We start from the raw sequence: 16,537 nt of genomic DNA on the forward strand, positions 1-16,537 counted from the left end.
AAAATCCTGTATCTCCTTAGGAATCCTCTGTCCCTAGAGAGATCATTAATTGGTGACAACTGGCTGTTTCCTTGTTTCTTTGGTCTAGACTGGGCTGTAGATGGGCAAAAGGATTAACGGTGACTGGGAATGGCCCCAAACTGCGGGGCAAAATAGTAAGATGTTTCTAGTGGCATTTGGGAAGCAGTTGTGCCACTGCAAGAGACACCGGTGAGACGGCATCAGGAAGACTGCGTCCAACTGTGAGAGGGCACACGGCTGGTGTCTCTATCTGAGGGATGAGCACCAGAAAGGAAAAAAAGAACTATGGTGATACGAGACTAAAAGGGTATAATCTGGCCATAAATACATTCAGGCTGAAAATCAGAAGCTGGTTTCTGACCCTCGGGGGAGTGTGGCTCCTGAACTAGGTGTAGCAGAAGAGGGAAGGGCAGCCGTTTAACAAGGTCTAAAATGCAGGTTGAGCAGTTCATGAACGGTGGCAGCAGGTGACAGGTTTGCTGGAGACGGCAGTCAATGGGACTGGACGACCCCTTCCAGTCCCGTGTCCAGCCTTCTTGTTTTCATTCTTTATTTTAAGGGTGACCACGGCTGATTTTTGTTGCAAGCGTAAACGCACAAATATGCAGACATGTCAGCACCCAGCCTCTTTGCCCAGGCGGGGACATCTCCGCCAGGCTTCGCTTCCCTTGCGCATTAAGCCACAGTGATGTTAAATGAAATGTACTGATAAATGGTCTTTTTCACAGCCTGATTGATCTGCTATTCAAACATTTCACATCCACTGTGAAAAACTTACACCATAAAGGGCTGCTTCACTGCAAAAGGGAGGAGAGATTTTTTTTTGGTCTCACCGTTTGAGACTAGTTACTGTCGCCCGCCCTAATTCATCTAGGAGCAGCCCGATAGAGTTAGCAGACAACAATCATATAATCTGTGTTTAAACATAATGTACTGTTCATCCCTGGGTAATAAATTATTCACTTCTGCATTATTATTTCAGAAAGACTTCTATTAAAACCCATACGTACCGACTGCCTCCTTGACACTGTGTAATTTAGCAGCGATAAATGTTCATAAACAATTTGAGTGAAAAATCCATAAAGCCATTTCAGCTTTATTTTAAGTTCCATTTAATGTCCCTCAAAAATGATTTCATCAATGTGTTTCCATTAGCTGGTTCTCTGCCCAATAACTTAATTCCACACAATCAATCAGGAACTTATAAAGCGTGCGACAGGATCTATCTAAAGCGTTTTGAATCAGCGTAAAGATATACTCATTAGACATTTTTTTTCCTCTCTACTAGCTTAAGGTGTGGGGCAAAACTGAAGTCACACGCAGCAAGAGTTTAAAGGCACTGATTACCGTTCAACTCCAGGTCTCTTTTTGTTAATGAGATGCCGTTCCTTAAGGCGATCGGGTTAGGGTCAGCTTCTGGAGTTTCAGTTGGGTTTGCAGCCCCTTCGTCTGCCCCGGAGACTTCATCACCGCTGCCAGGTTCTGGCTTTTCTGAATCGCCTCATCCATTGCACGTGGTGGTAAAGCACCCACCTTTCACCCGGCTGCTGGGAGCAAGTCGTGGATGCAGCATGTCCCTGGCAGCTCTGGAAGTGGACGCAGCAAGAGAGCTGACCTGCTGGCAACGTCCTTCCCGTGACGTGACCGCTAGACCCTGCATGCCAGGAGGCTCCTGTTCTGCTGCTGAGTGATGGGCAAGCGTGCCCGGCTGTGCAACAGCTTGTGCTGTTTCCTTATGGAGGACAAGGGAAGGACCACCTCGGCTCCTCCATTTCAGAGCTGCTTTCTGACGCTTTGAAACCAGTAAATATGCAGGAGCGGTCGTGCATTTCTGCCTCCGTACAAAAACGGTGCATCTGGGGTATGAGCAACCTGGCAGGCAGGGTGATGGACGATTAACATCTAACTCAGGCAAAGAACATAAGCGGCATCAGACCAATGGTCCATTTAGTCCAGTAGCCTGTCTCTGGCAGTGGCAGAAATGGATGCTGTGTAGGGACAGCATCAAACTGGATGTTTCTAAAGCGAACGACCCATTATCCACCACGATGGCTTTAGAGATGCCAGAGGAAACATCTCCAGCCGTTCTGTCCAACAGCTATTAATAGACCCGTCATCCAGAAACTTGCCCGGTCCCTTTTTGAACCTGGCCGTGCTCTCTGCCTCGGCCACCTCCTTGGCAATGAATTCCAGAAGGGCATAAAAAAGGAGCTTGCATTTGTAGATAAATCAGGGAGTCTTGTGGTCAGTGCTCGCGGGCAAGCCACTAATAGGCAAATCAACTTAGGGCACAAACCAGGCTGCAGGGCAGAGAGATCAGGTCTTTGCCCAGATGAACATGCACTCTGGTTATCTGTAGGTTATTTCTCCCCCCCTATAATTTTGACTGGGACAACACATTTTGTTTTTGTTCTGTTTGCTCTTTGATCCATAAACCCGGAGTCCACAGAGCATTTTCTGCTGTGCTTTGTAATACAGCTGGGGTCAAAATGTCCTCGGAGGAGCCTCTTACGTATTCCAAGCTTGCGTGCGGGTCTCGTCTCCTTAGCACGCTCGCTCGCTCGCTGGAGGCCAAAATTATTTTTTTCAGATAAAGTCAGAGAAACATGGATAGCGTTCTCATCGCTGCAGGTTTCCAGACGCTCTCTTATTGATCAGGATGCATTCGGCAAACTCCCTCATTAAAATACCCATGTAACTAGGTTCTTCTTTCTGGGTCTTGTCAGGTCAATACACGATATTCTTAGAAAGTCATCATGCAGCAAGGAAGTAAATCCAATACAATGTAGCCAGTAACGATCTCCGGCTGCTTCTTTTAATTCAGAGCTTTAAGAGCCTTATTCCTCCTTAATTTATGTTCCTAAATGGGAGAACACAGTAATTGCGGTTTCTCCCCTTGTAATCCCATCAACTCAGAATCAATACGAGCTGCATTTCAGGGCCTGGCAATACTAAAACGGCTCTGCTAAGCCACCATATTAAATAAAACATCATAAAACTTCATTCATTTATATTTCTTTTGCAGCATATTCGTCCAGTTTTGCCACGACCGGTATGGCCTTAAGGCTTTTGCATGCCCTTTCCTCATGCATTTTTTACCTCCTTGTTATGATTTATGTGAGGACATCCCCTCTATGGCCAACAGTTGGGTTTAATTTTAATAACAAATCAGAATCAGCCCACCAGGCCCTTGCACAAGCTGCATTCAGCCGGACTACTCCTCTCCCGAAGCGCTGTTTGCATGAGCGCTCTTTAAAGGATGAAAAGCCTTGTGCCTCATGGACCTGCTTATGCCACAAATGTATTTTCCGGATCGCTGGCATCAATATGATCAAGACTGCCAATACAAACAATGACATTTATATGTCCACAGTGATCGTGCTGTCCTCCAGGTAGGAAAAAAACTCATAAGCCCCTGGATTTTAATGAAAATACTGCCTTAATATTGACTTTTCTTTTTTCTTCTTTTTTATTTTTCCTTTGTCCTAGATGTAGGTTCATAGCTGTTAGGGGCTGGAAGGGACCTCACGAGATCATCAGGTCCAGCCCCGCCGTGCTTGGCCATAGAGGTCAGCAACAAAGATGGACTAAAACTTGAAAATGCTGCGAGAATCATTTGCAAAGTCTTTACACGTGACCTGACTGAGCCCTGTGAACTACCCCGGGGTGAGGCTCGTCCCGTGCCCCTTTGGAGAGCATGATTTGTCTCCCCTGCCCATCTCCTGAGCAGCTGTGCATCCCGGTCACCCCCCGTGCTCCACGCGGTTGCAAGGATGTCGGCAGTGGATGATGGCCGTGCATCTTAGCAGCGCTGAGCGTGCCGTCTGGGGGCAAAGTAGCAGAGCCGACAAAGGGCGGATGCTACCTGCAGACAGCTGCTCTCTGACTTGTATGGTTGTGGTGGGCACAGGGGGGAAGGCACGCAGTTTCCACAGCTCACTCCTCCCCTGTCCCAGTAGCCTGAACAGGGAACGACACCGCACAAGGGGCAGATGGTCCCCTCCAGGTGGGGAGCTTGGGGCCCGACCTCAGACTTGCACCCATTCCTCAGCCTGGGAGATTCCCCCACTGGTGTCTCTGGGGCGATGTCTGAGCAAACCTCAGAATTTGGGGTTGGGGGCTTTCATGTGCCTGGGGCAGAGAGGAGGTAAATTCATTCTCCAGGTTCCCTTAGAGTGAGGTGTTGCAAGCCGGAGACGGAGAGGGGGAACCTCACCCGCCCGGTCCACTGCTGGATGAGAAGGAAGAGCAGCTCTTTAAGGTCTCGAAAAAGTGGGAGGTAGCAAAACTGCACCTGGGCCATTAGCGATTTCTTTTGTACGTGTTCATTTTCAGCAGCTCGGCTCCGCAGAAGTCTCCTATGCAGCACAAAGGGGACAATGGCACCGAACAGGAACAAGGGAACTGAACAGAAGAGTCGGTGCCGGTGCTAAGAACAGACAGATGCGCACAAAGGCTCCTGCAACTTGTCTGACCCCTGGATACTTCCACTTTGGGTAGGTCTGGGCTCCTTCAGCCACTTTTCCGACAGTGATACGGTAGCGGTGTCATCAAGGAGCTCCTTTGAAGCTATTTTCAGCAGTCTTGTCTCCAGCAGAAACATTGCAGAGAAACTAAGGAGAGTGCCTAAATTTAGGACTATTCAGTACAAGTCTTAGCAAGGAGAGCGGTGTCCTGCCTTGCAGCAAATTGCTGTAAAGGATGGAGGGAAAGCGACAGCAACATAACGTGACTCTCCAGTGCTTTTAAACCTGATTTCAATACCTGGTGAGCGTACAGGATGTTTCTTTGTTAATCCCTATGACATATCGTCAATACTTATCTGAGTCTTCTAGTTCCCTTCATCCGGACAGAGGTCACACCATCCGAACATGCACTGCAGCCTGGACTCCAAACCAGATGCTTTATTTAAATACTACGCTCATTTTGTCTGCAGCGTGCTACGATGTAAAAGCAAATGCAAGAAAAGCTTCAACATCTTTCTTTTGGATATTATTTTGTCGTCTTTTTTTTCTTTTCTTTTTTAAATATATGGTCTGAATGATAGAGATTTGGGAAAGAAGATCACTTCATTATAATGAACTGAAAATAGTCTAAAGATGTTATATATCCTTAGAACAGCCAAAGAAGTCAAATTATTTATTCTGGAAGGGTGTTCAAGGGTGTCCTTTAATCATCTAAATTTCCTGAACTTGGACGCAGCCTGAACGTGGGAGAAAGCAAAAAACAAATGACTGTTCAGAGTTTGAATTTCAGATTTGATGATGTTTTGCCATTTTTAGTTTGGTACAAAAGTCTTCAAGGAATTATTGGTGTTAAAAGTATCAAAGCCTTTCTTCAGTAATCTACACTGAATGGGCTCAAACACAGTTAATGCAGAAGTTTTAGTTGCTAATCATAATTTTTGGGTGAAAAAAATGTGCACAGATTGCTATATTCCTTGTCATTTTAAAAACTGTAGGTGATTCGTTTGAACTTGTACTTTCTTCCTCTCTCAAGAACTGGTGGTCCAGGCGGCTCACCTGTGTGCCAGTATGACTTCTGCAAAGGTGGAAGCTGAAAGCTGCCCCCCTAAATTCAAAGACAGCTTTGCTAATGGTTTCAACAAGCACAGGATCAGCCCCTAGGGAAGGGCAAAGGGAACACGAGCAGATGTTCCCTTTGCCCTAACTGCTCCAGATCCTGGTGTAAGCTGCAGAGTACAAAACGAGTGTAAATTAGACATCTGTCTCTACCACGAGGCATTAAGTTTCTCTCTGTCGGGGTTATGGCGCAGCTGAACTCAGCTCCCATGGAAGAAAGACGCGTCTGCATGACCCAATGTCAGGAGACACCGCTCTGGGCACGAATGACACAGGCCTGATGAAGAAGGGTTTGTGCTAACGACTGACGGAGGAAAGGAGCAGGCAGCTGTAACACTGAAAGGGAAAGGACCTAGCATGAGCGTCCATGCATGGCTGCAACACCCGACGTTACCCATATTTCCCCGTTGGCTACCACCATGCCATTAGCATAAAGGACGTTGGCTGCCCTGCTTTGGCTGAGATGCATTTGTCAGGAAGCTAATAAGAAGGAAGTTATTCAGGGCAGGGACCGCTGTGCCTTTCATATGTTCTCTACAACGCTGCCTCCGCTGATAGCGTCACGCTTATTAAATACACTTTGCACGGCACCTACAGCGAAGGTTTGGGAAGGGGGCACCGGGATGGAAGAAAACCAGCCAGGTGTCCTATTTTCAGCAGTGCCTTTGCCTAGAGTTTGCAGATGGGGATGTCTTCTGCTGCTTGGAGATTAAAGTCATGACTTACGGTGGTGCTATTTATCACAAGGATCGCTGTTCTGCTTTCAAAGCCAGACCCAGTTGCTAGGCCGTGCAACAAAAGCAAAAAGAAGCTTTTAGGGTGAGTATCTGAACTGCTCCCTTCAGGATCCTTATAGCTGCATGCTGCTATGGCCTAAAAGCAGCACTATTTGATCAGTGCCATCGCTGAAACAGTGTATATTTGGTCCTGCCTGCACTATTAGGGCCTCAGCTGTCAGGTCGTTCCCGACTCCTGATTGATCGCCTACATCCAACATCCACTGAAGACAGCAGAAGGGCTTCGCATTGACTTCACACCCAGCCCTGTGTGCACGGTCCCACCGAAGTCATGGAGGGGTGCTCCTACATGCACAAATCCAGTCCTCTGTTGTTCCCCCTAAGTTTGCTGGTTTCAAATGCTCCAAAAAACCCCAATAATCAGGCCATAGGGCCTGGGGGCTGGATCCTGGCAGCCTGCAAGCCACGATGTCTGAAGAGGAAATGTTCACGTCTGAGAGCAGAGGCTCAAAAGGAGTTGTTATAATCCAGGCGAGCTCGCTTACTGAGGTCTGTGCTAGCTGCTTTAATGTATGACACAAACTCCAACACACTTGGCACAACAGCCCCAAAAAAACAACCCCCCCCCCAAAAAAAGAAACCCAGCTAGAAGGATCTGAAATTGAGAAAGAAAACTCATTTCCTCCTTCAACTCAACTGCAGTTTGCAGCCAGACACAGCAAATGGATCCTCTTGCTTGTGCCTTTAGTTACTGGCGGACAAGGTATTGATTTCTCATTGCAGCCCTTTTTATTTTGCTAAATGTGATTTTTTTTCACATCACAGCAATGCAAAGAAAACACCTCAGAGCTTTGACAAAACTGCAGTAATACAGCTGAAGAATAAAGATAATGGATGCCGTTTCCCGACTTAGCAGTGCCAGGGTAAAATCTTTTATCTACAATTGTCAGCATGTTTCACCAGGTTTCTAATTCTTCACTTCCCCATTTTCCATAGCACCGATGGCAAAATTAATGCTTGGCTATAACACTTGCATTATTATTACTACTTAGTCACCTGAGGAGCTCAGTCAGAGACCGAGAGCGTGTGGTGGATGCTCTGAAAAGATGGTATTGCTCCATCAACAGCACGGGCCTTGTCTTCGAATCCAATGCCACCTTCTTTTAGCTGCTTTTTTGCACAGGAAAATTGTCACCATGATCAAGTGTTTCAACTTTACAAGAACCCACTCAAGTGATGTCTTTGGGTAATTAGTTCTCTCCAACGTGGGAACTGCGGTGAGGAGGTTTTTTGCTTCTTCTGAAATACCCGCACCAACAAAATCCTCTCTATCAGCACTGGGATTCGAGACGGTTTATCCGTGTGTACACGCTTTCAGTGGACACAGTGGTAAGACCGTAAAGGTCCATTTTGCTTGGATCAGACTTGAACCTTGAACCGTAGAGTTCATATGATGGATGTACTGGGACGGTCTGGAGAGGGATGCTGCTGCCTCTGGGAGGGGGTTGGACCAGATGACCTCTGGAGATCCCTTGTAGCCCAACTTCTCTGACTCCACGGGTTTGTCTCCAAGGCAGAAGCAGCGCTGCAGCTCCTTGCGGGAAAATGCCACCTGGGAAGAACGGCAGAGGACAACTACAGAGGTCTCAACCTGTACGTCTGAGCTAGGAACAGCCCTCCAAGATGCGTGCGTGTGCAATGAAAATCTGCTCCGACTCCTGCACGGTCTGGAGGTGGCAGCTGCCTTGTGAAGCGAACAGCAAGCCCATAACATGGCAGGCACGTTTCATAAAGTCAGGCCTGTTTTAGGTCCATTATAGTTATGTGTGCCTAAAAAGGGAATCGGCGCTATCACGGCCCATAAAGGCGATGCCAAGACAGAGCTAACACGCATCATAAAGGCGATGCCAAGAACGTCCTAAAACAGTCGTGGTAAAAGCATGAGGATGAGGAAGGGGTTGTTTGTTTATTTTTAGCATTTAAATGGGGCTGGAAAGCATGCCCAGCCCTGCAGAGCTTCCTTTATTCCTCCCTGGCCGAGACAATACCAGACCCGCTGACAGTGTTTGTGGATGCAAAGCTGTTGAGACAGCTGGGAGAGTTTACCCAGAGATATTAGTTCATCACATTCATATTAAATTGCAGCCTCTTCCTGACCAAACGGAAAAGCGCTGAGGGCAATGCAAATGGCTTTGTCGTCCTCCCTTGGGTAGTGGCAATCCAGCTCTTGCGAACAAAAGGCTGCAAATCCCAAACAGATTTCCAAAAAGAAACCTTTGGTTGAAGGGGATGGTCCTGAGCGCCCGTGGTGCCGGAAGTCCTTTAACTGCGGCCGTGCCGGGGCCGGCAGCTTTTCATCACTGTCATTTATTTACTAAAACCCAGACGGTCTCTAGCAAATGTCTTGTGTAAATGAGAAAGTTGAACGTGCCCTTGGAATAAATTACTAGAGAGCCATTCATAAACGAGCAATTACGTGGTGGCACCTGATACTCTCTTCAGCTCATCCAAGTAAACGGGCCTCACCAGAAACTGCTCCTCGTAAAACAATCCAAGAAGAGCGATCTGGCTTGGAAACAAGCCCCACTATTAACACCTCCGAAGGGGATTCCTTCTGGGCCCCCATCTAGGGACCTCAGACCTGGAAACAGAGAAGTTTTCCTATGAGCTAAATGCCAGAGTTCCTCAGGAGCAGCCTCTACCCTTTGCATTAGTCCACCCTTTGCATTTGCATTAGTCTACCTTTTGCATCTGCATTTAGTCCTATGGACTAAATCGAGAGAGCTCCGTAGGAAGAAATGCGAACGCAAAGAGTGGACTCATGCAAAGGGTAGGCGCTGCTGCTGAGGAGCTCTGCCGTTTCCTAGAGCAGTGGTTCTCAACCCTTTTGGACTTGTCACCTTTTGTTCAACACCGGGCAATCCTTGGCGACCGCCACCTCTTAGCCTTAGCGCTTATCCCTTATGCCAGAGGGGTTGCTCTGAAGCCCACTACAGTCCATGGAAGATCCTGTGCTTTAATAAGCTTCATCACACGATGAGAAACACCCTGTGTAGCACATCACTCCAGTGACACAGCCATGCTCCCTGCCATGTCCTCAGTAGCTCAAAGCCACCTTTTCAGCAGAATAAGTCCCCTCTGTATTGTCTCCTTTTAAAAAAAAACCAAAGCCTTGTAATTCATCTTGGTTCCCAGCAGTAGTCAATGAAAAACTAAGAAAGCATCTGTGCGCTTTCCAGCATAAATGTTAATCACCAAACTTCACTGGCAAGTTTCCCTGAAAGCAAACTTGGAAGTATCGTCTCCAAGAAAAGATGGTGTGGCCTTTAGGAGAGCTGATACCAACACGTCAGCTGTCATCATCTTAAAAGGCTAAATTAAGCATCTGACCACAGTTTAATTTCTGCAAAAAATCCATGCTAATTTAAATTGCTTTAGATTTAATTAAAAATGCTTTTGTATTGAGCTAATAATGTAACTGTGGTAATGAGTATCAAGTGGCATCTAGAGGGCATATTTAAAAACTAATCTGGTGAATAAATAGAGCTAATTAACAGTTAGAATAATGCTTTATGATTATCCTTTGTTTATAAATGCTGTTGTGTTCAGTATGTTATTAAATGAAATTGGTAATTAATGCATATCAAAGATATTTTCCACTGAGCTTTTATTAAAGGCTCTCTCAGACGCAACACCTTGGAGAAGAGCTGCGCTGGTTTTTAGGGGGAGGAGGGAAGGAGGCAGGGAAAGGCCACGGTCTGGTTTCCCCTTCATGCACTTGCCTAGCCCCTTGCTGGGGCTCTTTGCACAGCAGCGGTGGTCGATCTACACCTGCCCGCTGAGCACGGGGCTGCACATCTGGCTGGGGGACCAGAGTCGCCCCAGGGCCCCAGCCGGTCTCCAAACTGAGTCACGACAATGGGTGCACGTTCAAGGCAGGGACCCTCAGCATGCAGGAGCACCGAATCCCTTAGCAGTGCACAGGGAACAGGAGATCCAGGGTCTCGGCCCCTCCATCACCCCGAGGAGATCTGAATCAGTGCCCCGGACTGATAAATAAAGCATGCTAATGACCCTGCTGCAAGCTAGGCACTGCCCAGAGCTCCCCGCCCCTCCTGCTGAGGACGGACCAGTGGTATGTGGGTCCAGGAGGAAAGTAAGTTAGAGCAAAGGTGTCTCTGTAAAATGACTGCTGCTCTGGAGGGGCGAGATCTTGGGGTCTCATCTGGTCTCTGCTCCCGCAAAAACAGAAAGTAGACTGGTGTTACCTTACCATTTTCGCCAGCGAGTAATGAATGCAAGGTGGAGCGCACCCGCTGGGGAGCACGCCGGGGAACTGCGGCCTGGTGGTTACAGCACTCTGCTATAAAGCAAAGGACATGGGCTCAGACCTCCTTGGACTAAGGTCTTCCACTCCCTGGCCTAAAGGGTGGTCGGGGCTCGCCGTTTCCTTTCCTCCAGCCAGCACGTGTGCATTTTGCCAGAGATGGGAGCAGCACGCTGGACCGTGCTTGAGTGCCCAGTTACTGCAGTTTTGCCCGTGCCACTGAAGGGCACGATGGTCAAATAGGATGGAGCTTGCTCTCAGTTTCTAACTGTCCATTCTGTCACATGGGGAAAACAGCTCAAGCTGAGGGGCTTGGGGGCAGGGACAATAAATACATTAAGAGCTGGAAGATGCAGAGGCACTGAAGGCTGCAGAAGTGCCTGAGAGGGAGAAAGCCTGAGTGAGCCATTGCTGCGGCTTCCCAGGGCTCGTGACATAGTACACTGTTACTGGCCTATACCAGCAGCAAATGACTACCCCCTTCCTTGCACACCTACATGCCTGTACATGCTCACTTGCACACCGACCTTTGCACTGTCTCTAGCATGCAGAGGCTCAGCTGAGTGACGACAGGTTTTAAACAGACAGGCCGAAGAGCTCAGCTGCTAGTTAGGCAGGCAGATGACGGACTCAACACAGCCAAAAGCTTCCACTTTTCTCCAGACTCCTCCAAACTAACTCATCATTGCCATTGAGGATGATCTTCTTCCATGACTGTCTTTTCTGTGGGTCTGAACATAACTACTGAGGCTTACCCAGGATCAACAGACTCTGTTGCAGCTCGGGCACGTGCTTCCGTTCAAGGTGGGTGGCTCTGGGTTGATTTGGGCTGCGACACGCTGTTTCTCCCACTCCCATTTTTCCATCTCCTATCGTTGTCGGGAGGTTTCAAAGTACTGAGATCCTCGCAGCAGACTCTTCCTCCATTTGGGGCAGTCCTGGGTAGAGGACCTATCCAAACTAACTACAGTAGCTATGAAAACCGGAGGGGGAAGAACTGGGCTCCCGGTGTCCCCTTATGGCTAAAAATCACCATTCAAGGGGTGGTCTTGTTCTGTAAGCTGCACTGATTGGGGACCTCCAAAAGCTGCATCAAAGGCAGCCTGCACCCTACTGCTGCCCTTTCTAAAGGCCCTTTTGTTGGGTTTTTTCAAGCCTGAGAACCTGAAGCTGAAAGTCAGCCTCTGCAGAAAGCCCCGAGTTTCTTGTAATAAGGTTTCGGCACCTTTTCATGGAGCAAACTTTCCAAATCGACTCGCAGCAAGAACAAAAAGGAAGTCAGTCTTGTTAACAAGATGAAAAACGAGCCATGCATCCAGCTGCCGCTGCTCGAACCTCTGCAAGGTGACTTCCATGCCCGATCACAGTGCTCCACCTCCCTCTGCAGCGAGGATGCATGGGGCAACAACAAGAACAAGTCAAGATCATTTCCCAAGTGTAACTAAGCATCAGCGTGGGCAGGGCTCAAACCCTGACGCAGCGATTAGAGGAATTTGCTCTCAAACTAGGTGGACCCGCTCAGGTCCAGATAAAAACACCAACCGGGCACATGGTGCAGCGCTTCCCAGCACAGCAAGGCATCAGGGGAGCTGCTTCTGGAAGAGCAGGAAGACTGCAGAAGCGAGGGCGGAAAACCCCGCGGCGGGCACAGACTCTGGAGTGGTTGCAGCCCAAGGTTACTGACAGCGTACCATTAACTGTAATGTCATATCTTCTCTTCCTTGATGTCTCTTCTGAAGCCTGATAAAGCCCCAAGACTGCCTGCTGCAAACCGAAATAAAAGTGCACCATACCAGTGAGCATCGTCTCTGCTCCCACACCTTGCACCCCAGGGAATGAATCACAGCAGAAACTCACACCGATATATCTAAAACTACCGTGGATTCCTCTACAGCAATTCAACCAAAAAACAGACAGTTTTGGAGCTGCACAGGCTGAGAAGCAGTATTTGCCAGAGGTACAAAGCTCCTGCTTGTTATCTGCTAATTATTGCATTGCTGACTAAGAAAAATAATCTGAAAACTAAGATCTTGGGAAGAACAAGTGGAGCAATCATGTCCTGACCTTGTCTCCCCTACATAATGGCTAACACGAACTTGGAGAGAGGCGCGGTGACCGGAGATGTGGGTGAACAGCTTAAATTTGTGGCACGTGGCCTGCAGCTTCGAAAGAGTGTATGTCTGTTGTAAAGGTCCTTTTTGATTTTCTAATAAAGGAGACACTGCAGCTTGGAAAGCCCCAAATTTGACCTACAAAAGCCATATAAACTTGCATAGACACATGTATATGTTTCCACATAAAAAGTGGCAGATATAGATAGGTTCATTACAGAGCTTTGCAGGTGGTTTAATTTTTTAACAAACATATAAATGCTGTTTCCCCCCGCTAAAATATAACCAGTTCTCCACGCCACACTCATAGACAGAGCCAAATAGAGAGCACCACGGCGCAAAGCAAAAGATGTCGAGCTTCCAAGCTGGTAACGAGATACAAATATTTTAAAGGTATTTAAATCACCTTAATGGTTTCCTTTCCACCTAGGTTATGCACATGTACACGAAAGAGCTTGATGCCTACTGAGTGACGGCCACACCGACCTTGAAAGGAGGACATGATGCAGGAAACTCTGGGGACAGGGGTGCTCCAGGTTGCAGGGGCAGAGAGCGATGAGGCCCATGTCTGCAGGAGGTTAGCAGGGGCCCCAAAGGAAGCAAAGCTAGTTAAGAAGGCGGCACCGCAGAGGGACTCTGCCAGTCGAGACTGGTGCATGGAGGGAAGCGTCTGTCCACTGAGCTGGGCACTGAATTTATTGCACGCCAGCTAGCCTGCTGGAGCTCCCTGCATGGATGCCCTATGACTGAGCGCCCTTTCCAAGCACAGTAAGCTACTTATTGAGCATGCACTAAGCACCCCATGGGTCCCTTCAGGGGCTCAGCGTACAGCAGCCAGTGCACTGCAGATTCAGCCTCCAGCACAGTATGTTCCCTGTCTTAGCAGGGCCCAGGACCCCTGTGGAGTCCCAGCTGGCTCTGCCTCTCCTGGACCACTGCAGATGCCCAGCAGCGGAAAACCCGACTGCTTTCCAAACTGCCAGATCCACCCTCCGGTATCATGAATTTTGCCATGACGGCAAAATGCTTCTAGTCCACCTAAAGACTCGCTGAGCCTTCAGACAGGTGCAAAGGGAAGGAATGGGCAGCACATAATAAAGGCTCAGCAAATGCCGAGGGCCAAAAACCTCTCCTAAAACCAAGTGGCTCTTCTAAAACGCTTGGTATTTACTTTAAAATAAATCTAGAGTTTGCAGAAGGGTTCAAAGCAACGAATGCAGACCTCAGGGCTCCAGATCTATCTACAGGACAGTCATGTCCCATCACTGTCTTTTACCTGTACCCAAAGGAAAAAGCCCCCTAACTCTTTGGCCCTTCTGTTGAGACTGTTAGACCACCTATGCGATAGTCCCTTCTCCTCGGGGAACTGGACTGAGAGCAACGTAATTTAGAGAGGCCGGCAAGCAACCAGCGCATGACAGCACGGCTGGGTCACAACCAGTTTGGGGCAGGTTCAAAGCAAGGATGAAAATGAAAGGCGTGTTTTAAAAGAGAATTTATACTTGAAAACCATTCAGAGACGGCATTAAAAGAGTTGTCCGGTCAAAGATCAGTTACCTAAAACTCGCAGCCTCTCTGCTCCGACTACCACTTCGTTGTCGTCTGCCGAAAACAGCAACTTTCCAGATGTGGTTTTGACCTCAAATTTTTGGCTGTGTGCTTCCACGGCTTGGGGACCTGCAAGAGAAGAAAAAACTGAGCGTGTGTTTCCTCTGGGGTGCTTTAAAGAAAATAGTAAGGAAACTTTATAAGCTGAATAGGCCCGAGTGGTGGGACTGTCCTAACAACTCTGCCAATACAATCTCAAAATGGATAGACCTGTCACCAAGGCCTGTCCCCTTCAGAGTGTGACCGGGCAAGGAAATGGCAATAGCTTGATATTTTTGGCAGATATTTCAAACTATTACAAATTGCCCCAGTCTCTATTTACGCTCTAAGGAACAAAAACACTGTGCAACTTGGCACGACTGGGAGTTTTTGGATGAAAGAGAAAGCACGGGATGTTCTGGGCCAGGACGCACGGGCACAGGCAGAACTGTATGAGGATCCAGGACCTGCATGGCTAGTTTGTATGAAAGGGAGAAAACACAGCAAGTCTGACCTCCCCTACGCGGCCTGGCTCAGTGCTGTGACGCAGCGGTTTCTTGCTTTCGGGCAGAGCCAGTGGACCTTGAGTGACAGGATGCTGGCATCGATACAGTCCAGTTCAAAACCAGCATCAGGCTTAGGGACAAACACTTCATTTTCCCATGTAAAATGAAGGCCTGGCCCATGCCCACTGGAATCGGCGTGGGCCACATGAGTCTGTCTGCTCCAGAGCCGCACGGTGCCTTTCCAGCGCAGCACCCTTCAGGATGATGCCTTCAGTACTGTGCATGGGACAGTGTGATGGCAGCACCTTGAATATGCAGCAAGTTTCATGGCTGTCCAAACTTTCCCCTCATTGAGCTCTCCTCTTCCTTCTCCTGCTTCCCCCGGGATGCACGCTGATGATGGAAAGCCCCGGGCCGCGCTTTCTGCTGGGGAGCCCGACACGCGTTAGCTGCCCGCCTGGCACTTGCAGCACAAAGCGCTGGCCTCTCTGCGACTTGACCCGAGCAAAACTTTGTACCAGCCAGCTGAACCATCCTCTCAACAGCCCAGCTTGTGCAAAGACAAGCTCTCCAGGGGGGCGATACAAGACAGAACAACTGGACTCATGTTTTTTGTTGCTGCCTGAGCCAACTCTCAGACAAAAGAGGAACGAAATTCAAGGGTTCAATGTTGCTAAGTGTGGCCTCTCACAGCACACAGGAAGCAGCCCACCCAGAGTGAGGTAACTAGATAAGACCACTGCTGTCTGCCCATGCGGTTTGGGGAGCCCAGGTGCTGCCCAACTACGCCCACTATTAACTGCGCGGGTGATGGCAGGTGCAGGGAAGTGTCTTGCCATGGAGAGCTCATCGCGTTGGTGCTCCATCGTACGCACCGGCAACCTGGGAGCGTTCTGCAGTTGGCCGAGGCCTTCGATTTAAACCTAGAAAGCCCTAAATGGAGCCGGGCTAGCGGAGAAGACGGCTGCCCTCCCCAGGATGTCCCAATGCAGCTGAGATCGGCAGAGCAGATTCAAATGGAGATCACTGCACTTCCAAAGAGGGGAGCGGCTGGCAGCACGCTCCCTGTTCAAGGCTTTCCTCAGCTTCGGGTTTCTCTTGCCCACTTCTGTATATGAGACCTGCCGCAAAACCCAACCTTACCCCGAGGCATTTAAGGAGAAGGTGGGTTGCAGAGTATCAGCGTCGTTACTGTACTATACTGTTATTACTGTCATCAGGATTCAGCGTCTGGGCTATGGAGCTGGAGATAACTAGGGAAGGATGTGCAGCTCTGTTGTGTGTCATCGTGCCACTTTCCAGGACATTTAAATGGAGGCAAAGGCACTCCGAGCATGCCCAGAGCGGCTCCCGCAGTCCTTATGCATCCGAATGAACACACCAAGGCATCTGCATTGCACACAGCCATGGGAGGAAGGGCCATTTCCCCAAGAAACTGCCTCAGAGGGCTTCACTGAAGCTTATATGTTTCCTATCCAGTTGGCTGTCATGTTTCCCAAGTTGGCATTGATGCAGTATCAAAACAATCCCTGGCTACCTGCCCCCAAACTCCCATGCTGGATCCAGTGCCCGTGGCACCTGGTCTAGGACCCACGCCGTATGCAGGCCTGGGGTGAGAGCTGCGTGCAGGACTGGCTGGAGCAGGCACTGTGTGCCGTGTGTGTTG

General features: G+C 48.8%; 1 protein-coding gene across 7 annotated transcripts in view; it reads right to left on the reverse strand.

Moving 5' to 3' along the window:
- SGCD (sarcoglycan delta) overlaps nucleotides 1-16,537 on the reverse strand; it is a 404,288-nt gene that overhangs the window by 51,988 nt on the left and 335,763 nt on the right. For all 7 annotated transcript variants that reach the window (XM_090020858.1, XM_090020859.1, XM_090020860.1 and 4 more), the window contains one exon: nucleotides 14,336-14,455. In XM_090020858.1, coding sequence (XP_089876984.1) covers nucleotides 14,336-14,455 — 120 coding nt within the window. The remainder of the gene's footprint in view (nucleotides 1-14,335; nucleotides 14,456-16,537) is intronic.

The sequence above is a fragment of the Crocodylus siamensis genome, chromosome 10 (assembly GCF_052110815.1).
Source record: "Crocodylus siamensis isolate JL-2025a chromosome 10, ASM5211081v1, whole genome shotgun sequence".
NCBI lineage: Eukaryota > Metazoa > Chordata > Crocodylia > Crocodylidae > Crocodylus > Crocodylus siamensis.